Genomic DNA, 16521 nt, shown 5'->3' on the forward strand with positions numbered 1-16521 from the left:
AATGTGGCCACTGTACACACTACAGGTTCTTGGAGCCACAGGTAAGAGTTGGGTGCCAAATGGACACCAAAGATGCATGAGCAACCCTGAAAAGGGCTCTGCAAGCTCTCATACCAGAGGTGCTAGTACTCCCTGAGCACCTCATATGCTGTTGGTGAAGGATTACGTAGCTAGTAAAAATCTGAGGTAAAAATCAAACTGACATTTTCTTTTTTTTTTTTAAATTAATTAACTAATTTTTAGTTCTCAACATTCATTTCCACAAGATTTTGAGTTACAATTTTTCTCCCCCTTTCCCCTGCCCCCTCCACAAAATAGCCAGCCCACGGAATACCCCTTCCCCCAATCCATTCTCCCCTATATCCTCCCCCATCACCCTGCTAACTTTCTAGCAGGGCAAGACAGACCTCTATACCCCAGTGCCTGTGTATCTCATTTCCCAGTTGCATGTAAAAAATACATCTTTTTAAACATTTGTTTTTAAAACTTTGAGTTCCAGATATTTTCCCTTCCTCCCTCCTCACCCACCCCTACTGGGAAGACAAGCAATTCAATATAGGTTGTACATGTTTAGTTACCCAGATAATTTCCATAGTTGTCCTATTGTGAAAGACCAACTATATTTCCCTCCATCCTATCCTGCCCCCCACTTATTCCATTTTCTCTTTTGACCCTACCCCTTTTCAAAAATGTTTGCTTCTAACTACTCTCTCCCCCAATCTGCCCTCCCTTCTATCATCCCCCCTCCTATCCTCTACCCCCCTATTTTCCTATAGTAGGATACCCAATTGAGTGTGTATGTTATAACCTCATTAAAGCCAAATTCAGTGAGAATAAGGTTGTTCCATTCCCTTTCACCTCTATGTTCTTCCCCTCTACTGTAATAGTTTTCTCTTGCCTCTTTTATATGAGATAATTAATCCTGATCTATCTCCTCCTTATCTATCCTCCTTTTCCCAATAAATTCCTCTCACCTCTTAATTTTATTTTTTAGATATCATCACTTCATATTCAACTCATCCTGTGCCATCTGTCTACGTATACACGAATATACATATATCCAAACTCACATAAATATTGATATACACTTACACCCTCCTAAATATACATATATATGTATGTATACATATATATATATATACACACATATATTACCTTCAACTGTCCTCATATTGAGAACAGTCTTGTGAGTTACAATGATCATTTTTCCATGTAGGAATGTAAATAGTTCAACTTTAATAAGTTCCTTATGATTTCTTTTTCCTGTTTACCTTCTCATGATTTTCTTGCTTCTTGTATTTGAAAGTCAAATTTTCTGTTCAGCTCTGGTTTTTCCATCAAGAATGCTTGAAAATCTTCTATTTCATTGAATGACCATATTTTCCCCTGTAACATTATACTCAGTTTTGCTGGGTAGGTGATTCTTTTTTTTTTAAGCAATTGGGGTTAAGTAACTTGCTCAAGGTTACATGGCCAGTTATTTTGTGTGGGTGCTAAGTATCTAAGGCCAGAACCGATTCTGGGTCTCCCCACTCCAGGGCTGGCACTCTTCTTACTCACTGTGCCACCTGGTCACCCCAGGGTAGGTGACTCTTGGTTTTAGTCCTAGTTCCTTTGACTTCCAGAATATCATATTCCAAACCCTTCAGTCCCTTAACACAGAGGCTGCTAGGTCTTGTGTTATCATGATTGTGTTTCCATAATACTCAAATTGTTTCTTCCTGACTGCTTGCAGTATTTTCTCCTTGACCTGGGAACTCTGGAATTTGGCTATAATGTTCCCAGGAGTTTTCTTTTTGGGATCTTTTTCAAGAGGTGATCTGTGAAGTCTTTCAATTTCTATTTTGCCCTCTGGTCCTAGAATATCAGGTCAATTTTGCTTGATAATTTCTTGCAAGATGGTGTCTAGGCTCTCTGTTTTGATCATGGCTTTTAGGTAGTCCAATAATTTTAAAATTATCTCTCCTGGATCTATTTTCCAGGTCAGTGGTTTTTCCAGTGAGATATTTCCCATCTCCTTCTATTTTTTCATTTGTTTGGATCTGTTTTATAGTATCTTGATTTCTCATAAAGTCAGCAGCTTCCAATTGCTCCAATCTAATTTTTTTTAAGCAATTGGGGTTAAGTAACTTGCTCAAGGTTACACGGCCAGGTGTTTCTGGGTGGGTGCTACGTGTCTGAGCCTGGATTCGATCCCCAGGTCATCCTGACACTGGAGCCGGTGCTCTTACTCGCTGTGCTACCTGGCCGCCCCACTCCAGTCTAATTTTGAAAGAGTTATTCTCTTCAGTGAGTTTTTGAAATTCTTTTTCCATCTGGCAAATTTGGCTTTTTACGGCATTCTTCTCCTCACTGGCTTTTTGAGCCTCTTTTGCCATCTGAGTGAGTCTGGTTTTTAAGGTGTTATTTTCTTCGTGTGTTTTTGGGTCTCCTTTAGCAGGTTGTTGACTTGCTTTTCATGATTTTCTTGCATCATTCTCATTTCTCTTCCCAATTTTTCTTCCATTTCTCTTATTTGATTTTCAAAATCCTTCTTGAGCTCCTCCATGGCCTGTAACTGATGCGGTACAGGCTCTGGGAACCTCCCTTGGACTCTTGATTAAATCATCCCATTTGATGAGGCATTTGCATGAGACAATAAGCCTTACATTGTGGCTGAGCCCAAGCCTCTGTTATTAGACTTCCCACCCTCTGTTACTAGATTTACTAGACTTCCCACCCTAGGGATCCAACCTTGGACTGGCCTAGCCCAACATTGTTTGTGATCTCCAGGTGGCCTCCAGCAACTTCCCACCCTTAATCACTCATTGACCTCATTAACTCCTCCTGAAGACCTTCCCCAAACTCCCCTAGACCACCCCTAGATTCCTCCTTCTAGTGATTCTTATATCTTCTGTATATAAGACCCCATCCTGTCTTCATGTTTGTGAGAGTGCCATAGAATAAGCAAAGCTCCACAGAATAGTGAGAGTGCCATAGAATGACCTAGCACAGATTTACTCTGTGTCCAAAACAAGTGAACTTCTAATAAACTTTACTTTTCTTTGGCTGAGAGAAGACGAGTCGAATTCATTTGGCAGGACCCATTGTATTGGCATTTGGGGGTCTCTAGAGCAACCCTAACCCTCTTTATGGGTAACCTCTTCAACACCACAAATTCTGGCTCACTGGTAACTCACCTCAGGATCACCACCCACAACCACAATCCAGATCTAAAGCAGGTTAAAGCAAGAGGGATTACCTTCTGAATGGTTGCTTGGTCCCTCTGCAATCTTCGAGGTAGGAGCTCTTGAGACTGGCAGGCAATGGCGGCTACACAGCTGGCCCACCTCTGCTGCTTCTCGCCCCATGGGCAGGGACTGGACCCTGCTCCAAAGTTCCACACTGACCTTTTACTTTCTTTTTGGCATTTATGGGTTGATAATTCTGGAAACTGCCACAGCTGCTGGTGATTCTCTCTCCTGAAGTCTGCTCCAGGCCTGCCAATGGTCAGGGTTGCCCTGGGGCTAGGAACCACGTGGTTCATGTGGGACTGCACTCAGCTCCCAGCCTCTTGTGAAAGATCCTTCCTGTCAGCCTGCTGGGCTTCTTTCAGAGGGAGATTTGTTTCTCTTTGTCTCTTTGTGGGTCCTGTAGCTCTAAAGTTTGTTGAGAGTCATTTTTTTTTACATGTATTGGAAGTGATTGGAGGGGAGTCTGCACCAAGTTTGAGCTTCTATGCTGTCATCTTGACTCTGCCCCTCTCCTGACATTTTCTTTATTCCACTATCAACACTCTATCCCCCTGGTTCCTGCGTGGTAGTGGCTTGTAATCAAATAATGACCACTCATTTTTAAAAATCTCCTTTTTCTTACTCTTACTTGGTTTTATATTACTTTTATTTCTGGATGTGTTCTTGCGCCATCCCCTCCCCAGTTTATAAAGCACTTTGGTACCAAGGAAAGAGCAACATGCACTATAGAGTCAGAGGACCTATTTTTGCTGCATATTACCTGTGTGACTTTGGAAAAGTAATCCAAACTCTCTGGCTCTCAGTTTCCTCATATAGAAAATAAAGGCATTGGGCTAGATGGCCTCTGAGGTCCCTTCCTAGCTCCCTGAGCCTATGATAACTATGAGGAAGGTAGTGTAAAGTGTTACTACTCTGACTTTAAAGATGAGGTTTAGGCCTAAGTGATTTGTCCCAGATTATACAATTTGGAGGTGACAGAGTTGGGATTTGAATCATTGAAGGCATCTGATGGGGTTGATAGTTGTTCCCCTCCCACCCCCTGGCCCCATCTTCTACTTCCAGATTTTTTTGATGTCTATTCAGCACTATGGTATAGTGTAAAACCTACTGGATTCAGAGTCTGAAAAATTAGGCTCAAATCCTGATTCTGCCAATGACTACCCATGTGTCTTTGGGCAAGACCCTTAAACCTCTCTGGTTTCCTTTGTTTACTCATCTGTGAAATGAGGATGCTAGACTAGACAATCTTTAATGTCCCATTCTAAAATTCTAAATTGGCAACCCTGTGTAATATAGCACAAAGGAAGGAGGACAGTGAAATTTCTTTTTCTTCTACTTCTCTAAACACTCCTTTATTTCCTTCACTGTCTTCCTTCTTATAATGATGATGCTGGGAATGATTAGCCTGGAGAATACATAATAGCTGTCTTCAAGTATTCAAAAGACTGTCTGTTCATAAAAATTTTATTCCATTTACATCAACTTAATATATGTTTTTAACAATTACGCTTGGATTGTTCATGAGAATTTCATAAGACATTAAACAAAGCTAGCCATCAACTCAAGTTATTTCCCTGTTAACTATTTTTATATCTCATGCATGTTAGACAAGTATCAAAAAAAATCACAAGAGCAAAAAACCTAAAGAAAGTTAAATATGTGGATTTTTTGTTTTACTGCTATGCTTGATAATTATGACTATCAAGCAATTCATTTTTACTGCATCTTTACTTGTACATTTGTTCTTAGGTTGCCTAAAGTATTTAAATGCAAATAAAATGAGTGTAGCAAAAATAGTGAAAACAAATAGCAGTAACTTTACAAATAATGGAAAGTGAACCATTTTGCCCTTCTCCAGAATAAATTGACTGGGTTAAAACTTTGTCCTAAAGGAGCACTTTTGCAGCTGCAATCATAAAGGTATACACGTTGAGATCGTGTATTCCACAGATACACATGGCATGACATGTAATATCTATGGGACATTTCTACCAGTGCTCCAACCCTAAAGTACACACAATAACTACACCTGTGGCTAGAACCAAATTATCCCTTTATCCCTTCACCATGACCAATATGTAGGCAGTTTTCTTTGCTTAGCTATGGAAGCTGTTTTAACATTGGTGTTGTGAAATCACAACGCACCAAAAGTATTAAAATATGCCAAATATGAAAAATGTGTATAAAAATTCCATATTAGCCACCTCAGATGAAAACTGATAACTCCTCAAATGTTAACTGGTTCTACTCCCCTAATATTAAACATAAAAAAACACATGGGGAATATAGAAATCCAAATAGAAGTAACGTAAAACTATTAAAAATTGTAAACAAAAACTATCCGTGGGACAGCATGGATGACAAATGGTCTACTGCGTAAATTTTAGAATGAGGCAGACAAAAGTTGGAAGGCTGGTTAATTCTCCCCTCCTCCTGCTTCAGCTTCATCTCCTTGGGTGTCCCCATGTGCACAATGTCAAGTTGTCTCTCAGTAACCACATTATTAGCATACTGTATTTGTATGATTCTTCACTTAATGTATCAAGGTCAGCAATGTCTTCATCAAAAACTGTCTTTGCAAGGGAGCAGACTTTCCCTGGAGAGTTCAGGATCTCCTAATAGAACACAGAGAAGTTCAAGGCCAGATACAACCTTATAGGATATGTTGGCAGTATCTCCTTTTTGCTGATTTCAAATGGTTCTTGATGTGCTTATTGTGACTGATCCACTATTCCTTTCTTGTCATCACCAGCAGCAACCTCGGCCAAATAGTGGTAGTAGCCTCTTTTCATTTTCAAATAGAAAACTTTGCTTTCTGCTTGTGAAGCATTAGGAATCAAGAACTTGTCCAACAGAGACAGTACCACATCACAGACACTTCTTAGTTTGGTCTCGATTTTCTCTCTGTATTCTCGGGCCATATGCTGTTTTTTCTAAGCACCTTCCATGCTTTGCTCAACACTTGAAACAACCCTCCAAGATGACCTTTGGGTCTCTATAACATTTTTGTAAGCAATGGAAAGATCCCTCTCCTCATTGGATAATTCAGCTCTTTGCTCAGCTACAGACTTCATGCAGGCTGCCACATCATCTATCTCAGCCTGCTCAGCCAATTTGACCTTCTGCACCAGTTCATTTTTATCCATGACTGAATGTTCTGTGCCCGGAATGAATGGCAATGGCGGAGACTGGATGGATTGGGGGGTTCAGCAGTGTCTGGGTGGTGGCAGTGGCAGTAGCAGGAATGATACTCTGTCCCTATATCTCTCAGCTCACAGGCTCCAGTCCGCCCCACCCTCCCCCATCACCTTTTGTCTGGACTGTTGCAAATATCTCTGAATCGTTTTCCCTACTTAAAGTCTCTCCTCTTCAATCCAGGTCTAGAGTTGCAAGGAAGGAGACTCCTAACTGGTGGAGAGAATGCTGAGCAAGACTGAAACCTATGTGAGGAACAGAGTTGGCCAGAGTTTTGGGAAGAGACATGAATGGGTTCTAAACATTCTTCAGGAGAGAAGGAAAGACTTAAAAGTTTCAGACATGTAAGGGAAGCTTGCTCAAAATATTCCTGATTTCTTGCTTGTTTCCCTAGAGGTTTTGGGAAATTATCCCTTGAATGAGATCCAGGCTACTCTCTAGATTTGTGTTGAGATATCTTGTTTCCAGCTAGAGGTCCCATTCACTAGCATATTTTCTGGTATTTTCTAATCTGAATTACATTTCCACTTGCTGTTTGTGATTGTTTTTTGTGTAACTAGGGTCAGATATGAAACAGTCAAACTGTCTAAGAGTTCAGGACCAAGGAGGCAGCTTTTGTTTTGAATCCCTAAAAAAATAATCATACCTTAAACCAACAATATGTAAGGAGGATAGATAGGTATAATTTTAGTCTAATAAGGAAAGGAACAAGCACCCACAACCCTTTTCCAGCTCCCCTCCAGGAGAAAACCATGCTCTCCTTTGGAAAGGAGTAGATCATATTCCAAGGTTATTGATCTATACACTTGCCACAGAGCTGCATTTAGACAACCCATGTAGATATGCATATCTTATGTGGGCACATATATGTCCTATATATATGAGCCTTCCCATCAAATCTGGATGAAACAAAACTACATATATATCTATATCTATGTAGTGATTTTTTATATATAAATATATAAATGCTGGCTATTGCAGTTATTTTTATTATCTCTTTTCTTACTAGCTATGTAACCCTGAGCAAGTAACCTTTTCTGGCTTCAACTTCCTCACCTGTAAAATAATAACTTGCACTAACCTCACTGTTATTTTGAAGTTCAAATGAGCTTACGTATGAAAAAATTTTGCAAGCCTTAAAGCTCTACATCAGAGGTTCTTACCCTTTTTGTGTATCATGGACCCCTTTGGCAGTCTGGTGAAACTTGTGGACCCTTTCTCAGAATAACGTTCCTAAATTAACAGAATCAAATATATAGGATTACAAAGGAAACTAATTATATTAAAGTATCTATAAAGATATATGTATATTCCTTAAAGGTCACCGACTCTAGGTTAAGAACCTTTGCCCTTTGTGCATTTCATTATTACTGATAATAACAAGTTCTTTGGGCGATAGGGCCAGTTTTATACATTTTTGTAGCTTCTCCCTAGCTATTTGCATGTAAAAATAGCCTGATTTTCACAATGCTTTAAGGCTTACAAAGAATAGGTTTCTAGGTTAATTTACCGAAAAACAAAGAAAAAGGGGACACAACCAAAGCAGGCACAATAAGGGATGAAACAAATGGGCATTTCACATCACCCAGCTGAGGACTTCCACGTCACCTCATGGGGCGGTGGAGGAGGAAGGGGGCGGGGAGAGGTCTGGCCATGTGGGCGGGGCTATGGTCCAGGCAAAGGTCAAAGTAAACCACTCCGGCTTCGCTTTGGGAATGCGCTTGCGTAAGAGCGAGACAACACGACCGCCGGAAGGTGTCGAGCCTCTTGAGTTTGCGCAGGCGCAGAATTGCATCCGGGCGGGGGGAGGGTAGCGACGACTTTTGCGAGCTTCACCCGTAACCCAAATAGCCCGGGTTAGGAAAAAAAAAAACAACAACCCTAAAAAACCAACCAAACGGCAGCGGGGGCCGGCGGCGACTCGCGCATGCGCAGGCCACTCCCCCTCAGTAAAGGGGAGAGCGCCGGAGTGAGGCGGCCAGCTGGCTCAGGAGCTACTACCGGGGGCCAGGATGGATGAGGACGTACTGACCACCCTGAAGATCCTAATCATTGGGGAGAGCGGGGTGGGCAAATCCAGGTGAGGGGTCCGCGAGGAGCGTGGCCGGCGGGTTTGCCTCTCTTCCCCTCGCCTGCTCAATTCCATTCTTTTCCTGACGGGGAACGGGGAACGGTAGACGGCAAGGGCGGCGGAGTCTGGGCCGGGCCTGGGCCTAGGCCTGCGCCTGCGCCTGGCGGCGAGGTCTCCCAGGGCTTCCCCCCAGGCTGCCCCACCCCTACCCCGGGCCGGGCCGGGCCGGGCCCGGCTGCCAGGCCCGGCTGGGGCGCCTTGCACGGGATGGGGGTAGGGGACCACCAGCCCTGTGGGAAACCAGCTGCAGGCGTGGTCCGGGCTGTCATCTGCCCCAAGAGACACTTACTTGGGGGCGGGGGACTTGCGAGCTGGGGAAGAAAGCCTTGTGCCTCCCTGGCCTTGGCTGTGACCCCCGCCCCAACCTCCTGCCGGGGCCCAGCTTTTTTGGGCGCTGTCACCGCTTCCCCATTTGCTCATTCTTATCGGGCTTTCGGTAACGACGTACGTAGCCCGGACCTGCCCGTCTTTCCCAACTCCCCGGGCCACTTTCCCAGCCAGCTTCGTCCTGGGCCAAGGCCCGGGGGTCAGGGGCCCAGGCGAAAGCTGCCACCGAAGAAGAGCCGTGTGCTGCTCTGCTTGCGTGGCCTTTTCTTTTTCTCTCTTTGATTGTTTTTCCCCCCCTCGTGAAAAATGCTGACTCCTGGTTGAGTTGAGGATAAGCTCTGGCTTGCTTGTGGATCCACCCTTAGATGTGGGTCTGTATGGATGGTGCAGGAATGTTGTAGTGATTACTGCCGTCCCTCCGAACAAAGTTCTTCGGATGAAGTCATCGTTTGGTCACTTGATCATGAGTAAGGTTACCTGTGGGTAGCCTTCATGTTTAGACCAGATTAAAGTCTCAGGGCCTCTCCACCTGCTCTCTTCTTAGAACTGTATACCGGGGCTGTTTTTTTTTTTTTCTTAGTGATAAGAAGTGTCCGCAGATAAAAGAAAGGTGATCCTTGCTTTTAATTTGCCTATTTGTGATTCCTTGAAGCTTGTTCTTACCGTTATTTTTTTAAGTATTGCAGTATTACTTACCATATATCTCATTTCCTTACATATATTCAGTTTAGTGAAAAGTATCCTTCTTCTTTGGGATTGGACTGCTGAAAGTTCATGGACTGCTGCTATATCAGTGTTGGATTTTTTGGTTTAAATTAGGATTGTATATAATACTTATATTTAGTAAGCATGTATTTATTTTCTCCATTGTCTGTTATCATCCCGAATTTAGTAAATGTTAAAGGTTCTCATGGGAACCTTCTAATTCTAGTTCTTGATTACTGTCTTTTCTTCAAATAGCGCAAAGAAGACATTATTCATTATGGCCATAGGATCATAGAGTTTTAAAGGATCCCAGAGCCCCTCTAGTTCAAATAATAAGGGAACTGAGGAAGTTGTGACTTCTCTAAGGTCACAAGTCACTTTCTGCACGTTAAATCAGTGATGGTAACATGTAGCACCTAAAGATATACAAAACACAACCCACAGCGTTTTGTGGTAGGTGGTGGTAGTTCCATTTTACAGATGAGCAAATTCAAAACCATAAAGGATAAAGTGACTTCCCCAAGGTAATGAGTGGCAGAACTGGGATTCCATCTCAGCTCCTTTGTTTACAAATCCATTCCCTTTTCCAGTTGACCATGATGTCTCACTGATTTACTGTAATGGAAGCTTAGGCATTTTAAAGCGAATATTGCCAGACTCGTTTGTCATGATTGTCAACCTGAACTAAATATACCAATGATTAATTTTTGGATTGAAATTTGAACTTACTGTGGAATCAAGTTGAAGGAGGTGGTTTCTAAGGCTCCTTCCAGTTGTTATTATTAGTGTGTTGAGAAATGCCTGAGTGACACATAGGGTGTCTAAACCATTCTTAATCAGTAGATCTTTTATTTCTAATTTTACTTAAGGTAATGTTGAATGGTTATTGGACTAGAGAGGTCAAGAAATCTAAATGTAGTCCTGGTTCTAACAGAGTTGTATGATCTTGGACAATTCACTTTAACTTTGCTGGGCCTCAGGTTCCTCATCTGTAAAATGTAGAGGAAGTAGGCTTAGAGTACTAGTCTATTATGTTGGGTCAACCTATTCCCTCTTTTCTTCTGTCATCTTTATTATGAATATTAAAAAATCTCATTGATAGCCAGTGACTAACATTTGATACAGACATGATACAGACAGATGGGGGAAAAGTGGCTTAACGGCAGTTTATATGGAAACAATATGGGAACTTTAGTTGCCTGCAAGTTTAGTGGGAGTAGAATGAGCTGTCAAAGTGGATTCAATATTAGTCTGCATTAGTAGAAACAGTTAAAAAAAAGGCCCAACTTTTTGTTGGTCACCTCATTCTTGGAGTGTTCTGTAGATTTCTGGGCAACAATTTTTAAGAGGGAGTTGGATGGTGAAGGGATGAGGAACTGTGTCATGGAGAATGGTTGAAGGGACTTGAAATATCAAGGTTAAAGAAGAGAATGGGGGAGGAGAAATAGTATTTATTTTCAAATACTTGAAGTGCCCTAGAGGGACTAGATTTTCTGTCTCTCTCCATGAAAAGAATGGGTAAAAGTTCCAGGTAGCCAAATTTCAGCTCGGTATGATGAATTCCATTTGACAGTAAAGTGGGTTCCTGTTTGAGGTAGTGATGTGGCCACTAGTGTGTATATTTAAGCAGAGGTTGGAGATACACCTTGACCTCCAAAGCTTCTTTTGAAACCAAGTCTAAAGAATAAACAAATGTATTTATAGCATTTATATAGCGTGATGTATTACAAAATAGATTTCCGTTGAGTCTTCCCTTTCCCAGATCTCACCATTTGTAAGCTTCTGCCTGCTCTACAGTGTTTTTGAACAATATTTCCACTTAATTTTGCTGAAAGTGTGTTAAACATTTTTACTTCCCCAGATACTTTACTCTGGGTGTCTGTTGCTACTAGATATATCATACCTTAAGGTATCTCCCTTACTTCACTACTTTCTACTGTTGAGATGGGGGCTCTCTTGGATGACAAAAACTGCCCACCCAAAAGCTGTTGGGGTTTCATGATGTGTTGTGGTGGAACCATCTCAAAGAATTCAGAGTCAGATCACCTCTAATCCAAGTATAGGCATTTATTGAGATTGACACCTCATGAAGCAGGCCAAGTTCCAAGAGGAACCAGCAACTTCAGAGAAAGCAAGATATATTTTTATAGATAAAGATGCTGATTACACAATCAAATTTTACATAGAATATAGGAATATGATTAAGGGTTCCCGTCTGTGGTTCGCTGGTTAAACTGGTCATGCTGCCCTCCAGTTGGTAAGCTATTGCTGTCCTATCTGGTCAAGATAGATAGTTAGGTATTGTGGTCCTGTTGAGCTAGATGGATGATGTGGTTGAATACAGGAACACACCTGTTTCTATGAGTTCTGTGAGTTCATGGACACACCTGTTGTTCTAGTGAGCAGTGAGGCATATATGAAGGAGTTAGGACATTGGCGGGGGTGGGGGTAGGGGCAGGAGCTAAGTACGTACAGTAGGCCTGCTGTTCACTGGGGCCAGGCCTATAATAAAGTTAGAATATTGGGGCTGGGGGCAGCTTTATTAGGATTCCATCTCTACCACGCCCTTACCCCCCAAACCCACCAATAAACCATCAGAAACAAAACTTCCAAATGCTATTGTTTTCTTTTTCCTCTTTAGGAAACTTAATTTAAAGAGGCTAATGAGAGGAGAATTTTATTTATTCAAAAGTAATTTTAAAGGAATTCATAAATTTGGTTTCTCATTCCAGAAATGTTTATTAAATATGTACCATGATCAAGAGAGTATTAGTTTCTTATAGAGTTTTAATTCAGACTGTGAAGGAGTTTTGGATACTAACTGCCTTTGTAGAAAAGAGGACCTGTGGTATAATAGAGTAGGCTGGATATGGGAGTTAATCAGTATTAAACTTTCACAGTGGGCCAGGTCCTGTTCTAAGCACTGGCAATACAAGGAAAAAACAAAATGTTCTTGGCCTCCAGTAGCTTATGTTCTAATGGGCAGCCTACGTGTATAGAAATGGTTACACACAGAGTGTATGGAAGTTAACCTTAGAAGTCATTAATAGTTGGCGGAGTTTTAGTTCTTAAGATATTTCAGTTCTAAGTACTGAATAAAATCACATTTCAAAATGAGACGTGAATTGCTTTTTTTTTAAAAAAGGAATTCTTCAATTTATTTTTGGGTTCCATTTTGAGTTTCCCTTCCTCTTTCCCATACAATACATATTTCCATATCAGTTCTTTCTCTGGAGAGATAGCATTTTCCTTCCTATATCCTTTGTTGTTGATTTGAATGATCATATTATTCAGAATAGCTTAGTCATTCAGAGTTACTCTTCAAATAGTATTGTGTTACCATATACAACCTTCTTTTGGTTCTGCTCATTTCACTCTTCATTATTTCATGCAAGTCTTTCCATGTTTTTCTAAAACCAACTTGCTGGTCATCTCTTTACAACACAGTAGTATTTACAACTTCCATAACCGATGTAGCCACTCCCCAATTAATGGGCATCCCCTCACTTTCCAGTTCTTTACCACCACAAAGAGAGCTGCTATAAATATTTTAGAACATAGAAGTTCTTTTCCTTTTTCCCTGATCACTTTGGGAAAGAGACCTAATAGTGGTATTGCAGGGTCAAAGGTTATACACAGTTTTATAACTCTTTCTATGTGTAATTCCAAATTGTTCTCCAAAATGGTTGGATCAGTTCTTAATTCTACCAGCAGTGTATTAGTCTCATTTTTCCATATTCCCTTCAACATTCATCATTTCCCCCCTCTTCCATTTTAGCCAAATTGATAGGCATGAGATGATATCAATAATGATTTAGAATTTTTTTAATATGACTATATATTGCTTTGATTTCATCTTCCAAAAACTCCCTGTTCACATCCTTTGACCATTTTATCATTTGGTGAATGACTCATGTTCTTATAAATTTGACTTAATTCTCTGTATATTTGAGATAAGAGGCTTTTATCTGAGAAACTGGTTATAAAAATTTTCATCTCAATTTTCTTGTTCAGCAGTATCTGACTCTTTGTGACCCAATTGGGGCTTTCTTGGCAAGGATGCTTGTGTGGTTTGCTATTTCCTTCTCAAGCTCATTTTACAGGCAGACAGGGTTAAGTATCTTGCCCAGGTCACACAGCTAGTAAGTGTCTGAGGCCAGATTTGAATTCAGGAAGATGAGTCTACCTGAGTCCAGTGCTCTATCTACTATATACCACTTAGTTGCCCAGCCCAATTTTCTGCTTTTCTTCTGATCTTGACTTCTGTAAATGAACTGCTTTTTAACATCTATAAATCTGTTTATCCTTCTGTTTCTTTGGACGATTGAATTGACTTAGATGATAGAGCTTTCAAAGTAGAGTTTCTTAAGTTAGTAAGTCAAGCTGAAAGAAAATACATATGACTTGCTTTTAAAAACTATATGAAAATGTCCAAATTGTTGCAATCTTTTATGCAGTTTCTCTGTTATCTTGTAAATATTACATAGTATTAGATACTTATGCTCTAGTTTAAAATCTGATAATAACAAATATTAACAGCACAGAAAACAGTAAAAGCCTTCTTTTTTTTGGAATTGAGCTCGTCTTTTAAAAAATTCTTGTTGCTTTTATTTTATTTTTCACAGCACCTTTATTTCTCAGTATATTCCTCTCTTCTCTGCAGTCATCTCTTAAAACAAGCTATAGCTTGTTCATTATAATTATACAGTGATCAGTTTTTTTTAATGGTTACTTTTTCTCCATTTACCTGGTTATAATCACATATGCTATTTCCTGGTTCTTTTTACTCAGTTTGCGTCATTTATAAGTCTTCCCCTGCTTCTCTGTATTCATCATATTCCTTATTTTTTATAGCACAAGAATAGTTCACTGCATTCGAGTAAACAAAATTTGTTTATCCATTTCCCAATTAATGGGAATGTTTTTGTTTAGGGTTCTTTTCTATTACAAAAAGTGTTGTATGGAATAGTTTGGTAATAGGAGACCTTTCTGTCTTTGAACTTGGTCTTTATGCCTAGCATATGGACATTTTGGAACAAGAGGTATGGGCATTTTAGTAATTTTTTTAAACATAATTACATATTTCTTAATAGAGTGATTGCATCAGCTCACAGCTCTGATAACGTATTAGTGTGCATAGCCCTTCTAACAGTGTCCTCATCTTTTGTCATCTTTGACAGTTTGCTGGATGTGAGGCAAAAAACCTCAGTTATTTTGATTTGGTTTTCTCTTATTAGTGATTTGGAGCAGTTGCTGGTTTTTTTTGCCAAATAGAAATGGCACATCAAAGCTTTTCATCAGTTTATTGAAGACATGCAGCTTAGTATCCTTGTGGCCTGGGCTAGTCTCCAGAAAGTTTCATCTGTAAGATAGGATTAAAATGTTTAGACTACTTGCTTCACAGCATTTTCTTTGTGATCAAATAAGATAATATATGTAAAGACATTATATAAATGCAAACTATACTATTTAAGTCTGTGAATATCATGCCCCTATAATGTATAGTGCTGGGTGCTAAGCAGTGGGGTTACAAAACTTTTTACTTATCCTTAAGGGGATTACATCTTACGGGCAGTATACAACTGTGAAGCCAAATAAATATGGATTAATTTGAGAAGGGAGAGAGAACTAATAACTGGGAGATCTAAGAAAGCTTTTACAGAGGAGGTAGAATCTTGCTGGCTTTTGAAGAAATAAGAAATTCTAAAAAGTGAGTGAATGTATTTCATGGAATTGGGAAAAACTTGTATGAATGAGGGTGGGAGGAAGGAGAAGATGGAGTGGAAGACTGAAAAGCTACTAGTCAGATCTGTCTGAAATGTAAATTTGTGAAGGGGAATCATATAAAATAAGCCACAAAAGGTAGATTGGAGCCAAGGGTTGGAAGACCTTAAAAACCAGGCAGAGTTGTTTGTGTTTTGTCACAGAGGCAATAGAAAGTCCATTAGCTTGGTATTGTGTAGGGATAGCTTTGAACAGTAGAAAGAGTTTTGACTCTGGAGTCAGAATACTTGAGTTCAAATCCTGCCTTTGATGCTTACTACCTGTGGGACCTTGAGTAAGGTCCTTGGACCTCAGAGTTTGTTTGTAATGGCCTCTGAAGTCCTTCCAGGTCTAAAGCTGGGATCCTAAATCTTGTGGGACTTAAGATTTACAGTTGCACTTGTAGGAGTCCAGGTGAAAAGAAATCAGAGGATAATAAATTTAATTTTAAGAGGAATCTTACAGGTCATCAAGCCTACTCATTTCCCTTCATTTTATAGATCAGGAAACTGAGACCTGGTTGTTGCTTTGTGAGGGGAGAACATATGTAATGCAAGATAATTTGTGTAGATAGAATTGACAAACCTTGGCAATGTTTGGAAGTGTATTATCAAGGATGACTACAAATAGAAAAGTGGAATGTACAAGATAGCCCCACCAGCTAGACTTTGATTCCTAGCAAAATCTAGAGTGTATTATTTATTATAAATCTTTTACTTATACCTCACCAACATTTCCTGCTGATTCCTGTGCCCAGCCATCCCAAATTAGTAATTCCAAATTGTTTTTCAGAATAATTAGACGAATCCAGATCCCTACAAACCTGTCAGAGTGCTTGCCTTCTTGCAACACCTCCAACATTAACTATTCCCATCTTTTGTTTGTCAGTTTTGGCAAAGAGTTCAACTTTTCCTCAGACTTGTGCAAGGGAAGAAGACAGGTGAAGATGTACAGACATTTTGAGTTGTGGAGTAAAGATTAGAAGGAGGTAAAGGTGGATGTTATAAGATTTCCCCAAAGGGACATAAAGGCAACATATTTGTACAGTTAAGGTATATTTTTGCTGTAGGTAAGGGATTATTCAGTTGAATATGAGAGTAGCTTTTCATCTTCAAGTTATTAGAATTATTTCCTTACCTTTCTCCCAACATAACTTTTTTAATATTC

At 40.2% G+C, this 16521-nt stretch overlaps 1 protein-coding gene and 1 pseudogene across 2 annotated transcripts in view; one reads left to right on the top strand and one right to left on the bottom strand.

The window, feature by feature from the left end:
* Positions 1-16521, top strand: part of RAB18 (RAB18, member RAS oncogene family) — a 508262-nt gene that overhangs the window by 439182 nt on the left and 52559 nt on the right. The window contains exon 2 of one of the 2 annotated variants that reach the window (XM_069086368.1): positions 8377-8508. In XM_069086368.1, coding sequence (XP_068942469.1) covers positions 8441-8508 — 68 coding nt within the window. In that variant the 5' untranslated portion in view covers positions 8377-8440. Of the gene's footprint in view, positions 1-8202; positions 8509-16521 lie in introns of those variants that run through there. The other variant, XM_069086367.1, reaches the window with a different exon arrangement.
* On the bottom strand, positions 4724-7355 carry LOC138159778 (14-3-3 protein zeta/delta pseudogene; annotated as a pseudogene).

Source organism: Petaurus breviceps, unplaced genomic scaffold (genome assembly GCF_028583685.1).
Source record: "Petaurus breviceps papuanus isolate PSGF00001 unplaced genomic scaffold, PetGlider_PUasm1.0 178, whole genome shotgun sequence".
In the NCBI taxonomy this organism is placed as follows: Eukaryota; Metazoa; Chordata; class Mammalia; order Diprotodontia; family Petauridae; genus Petaurus; species Petaurus breviceps.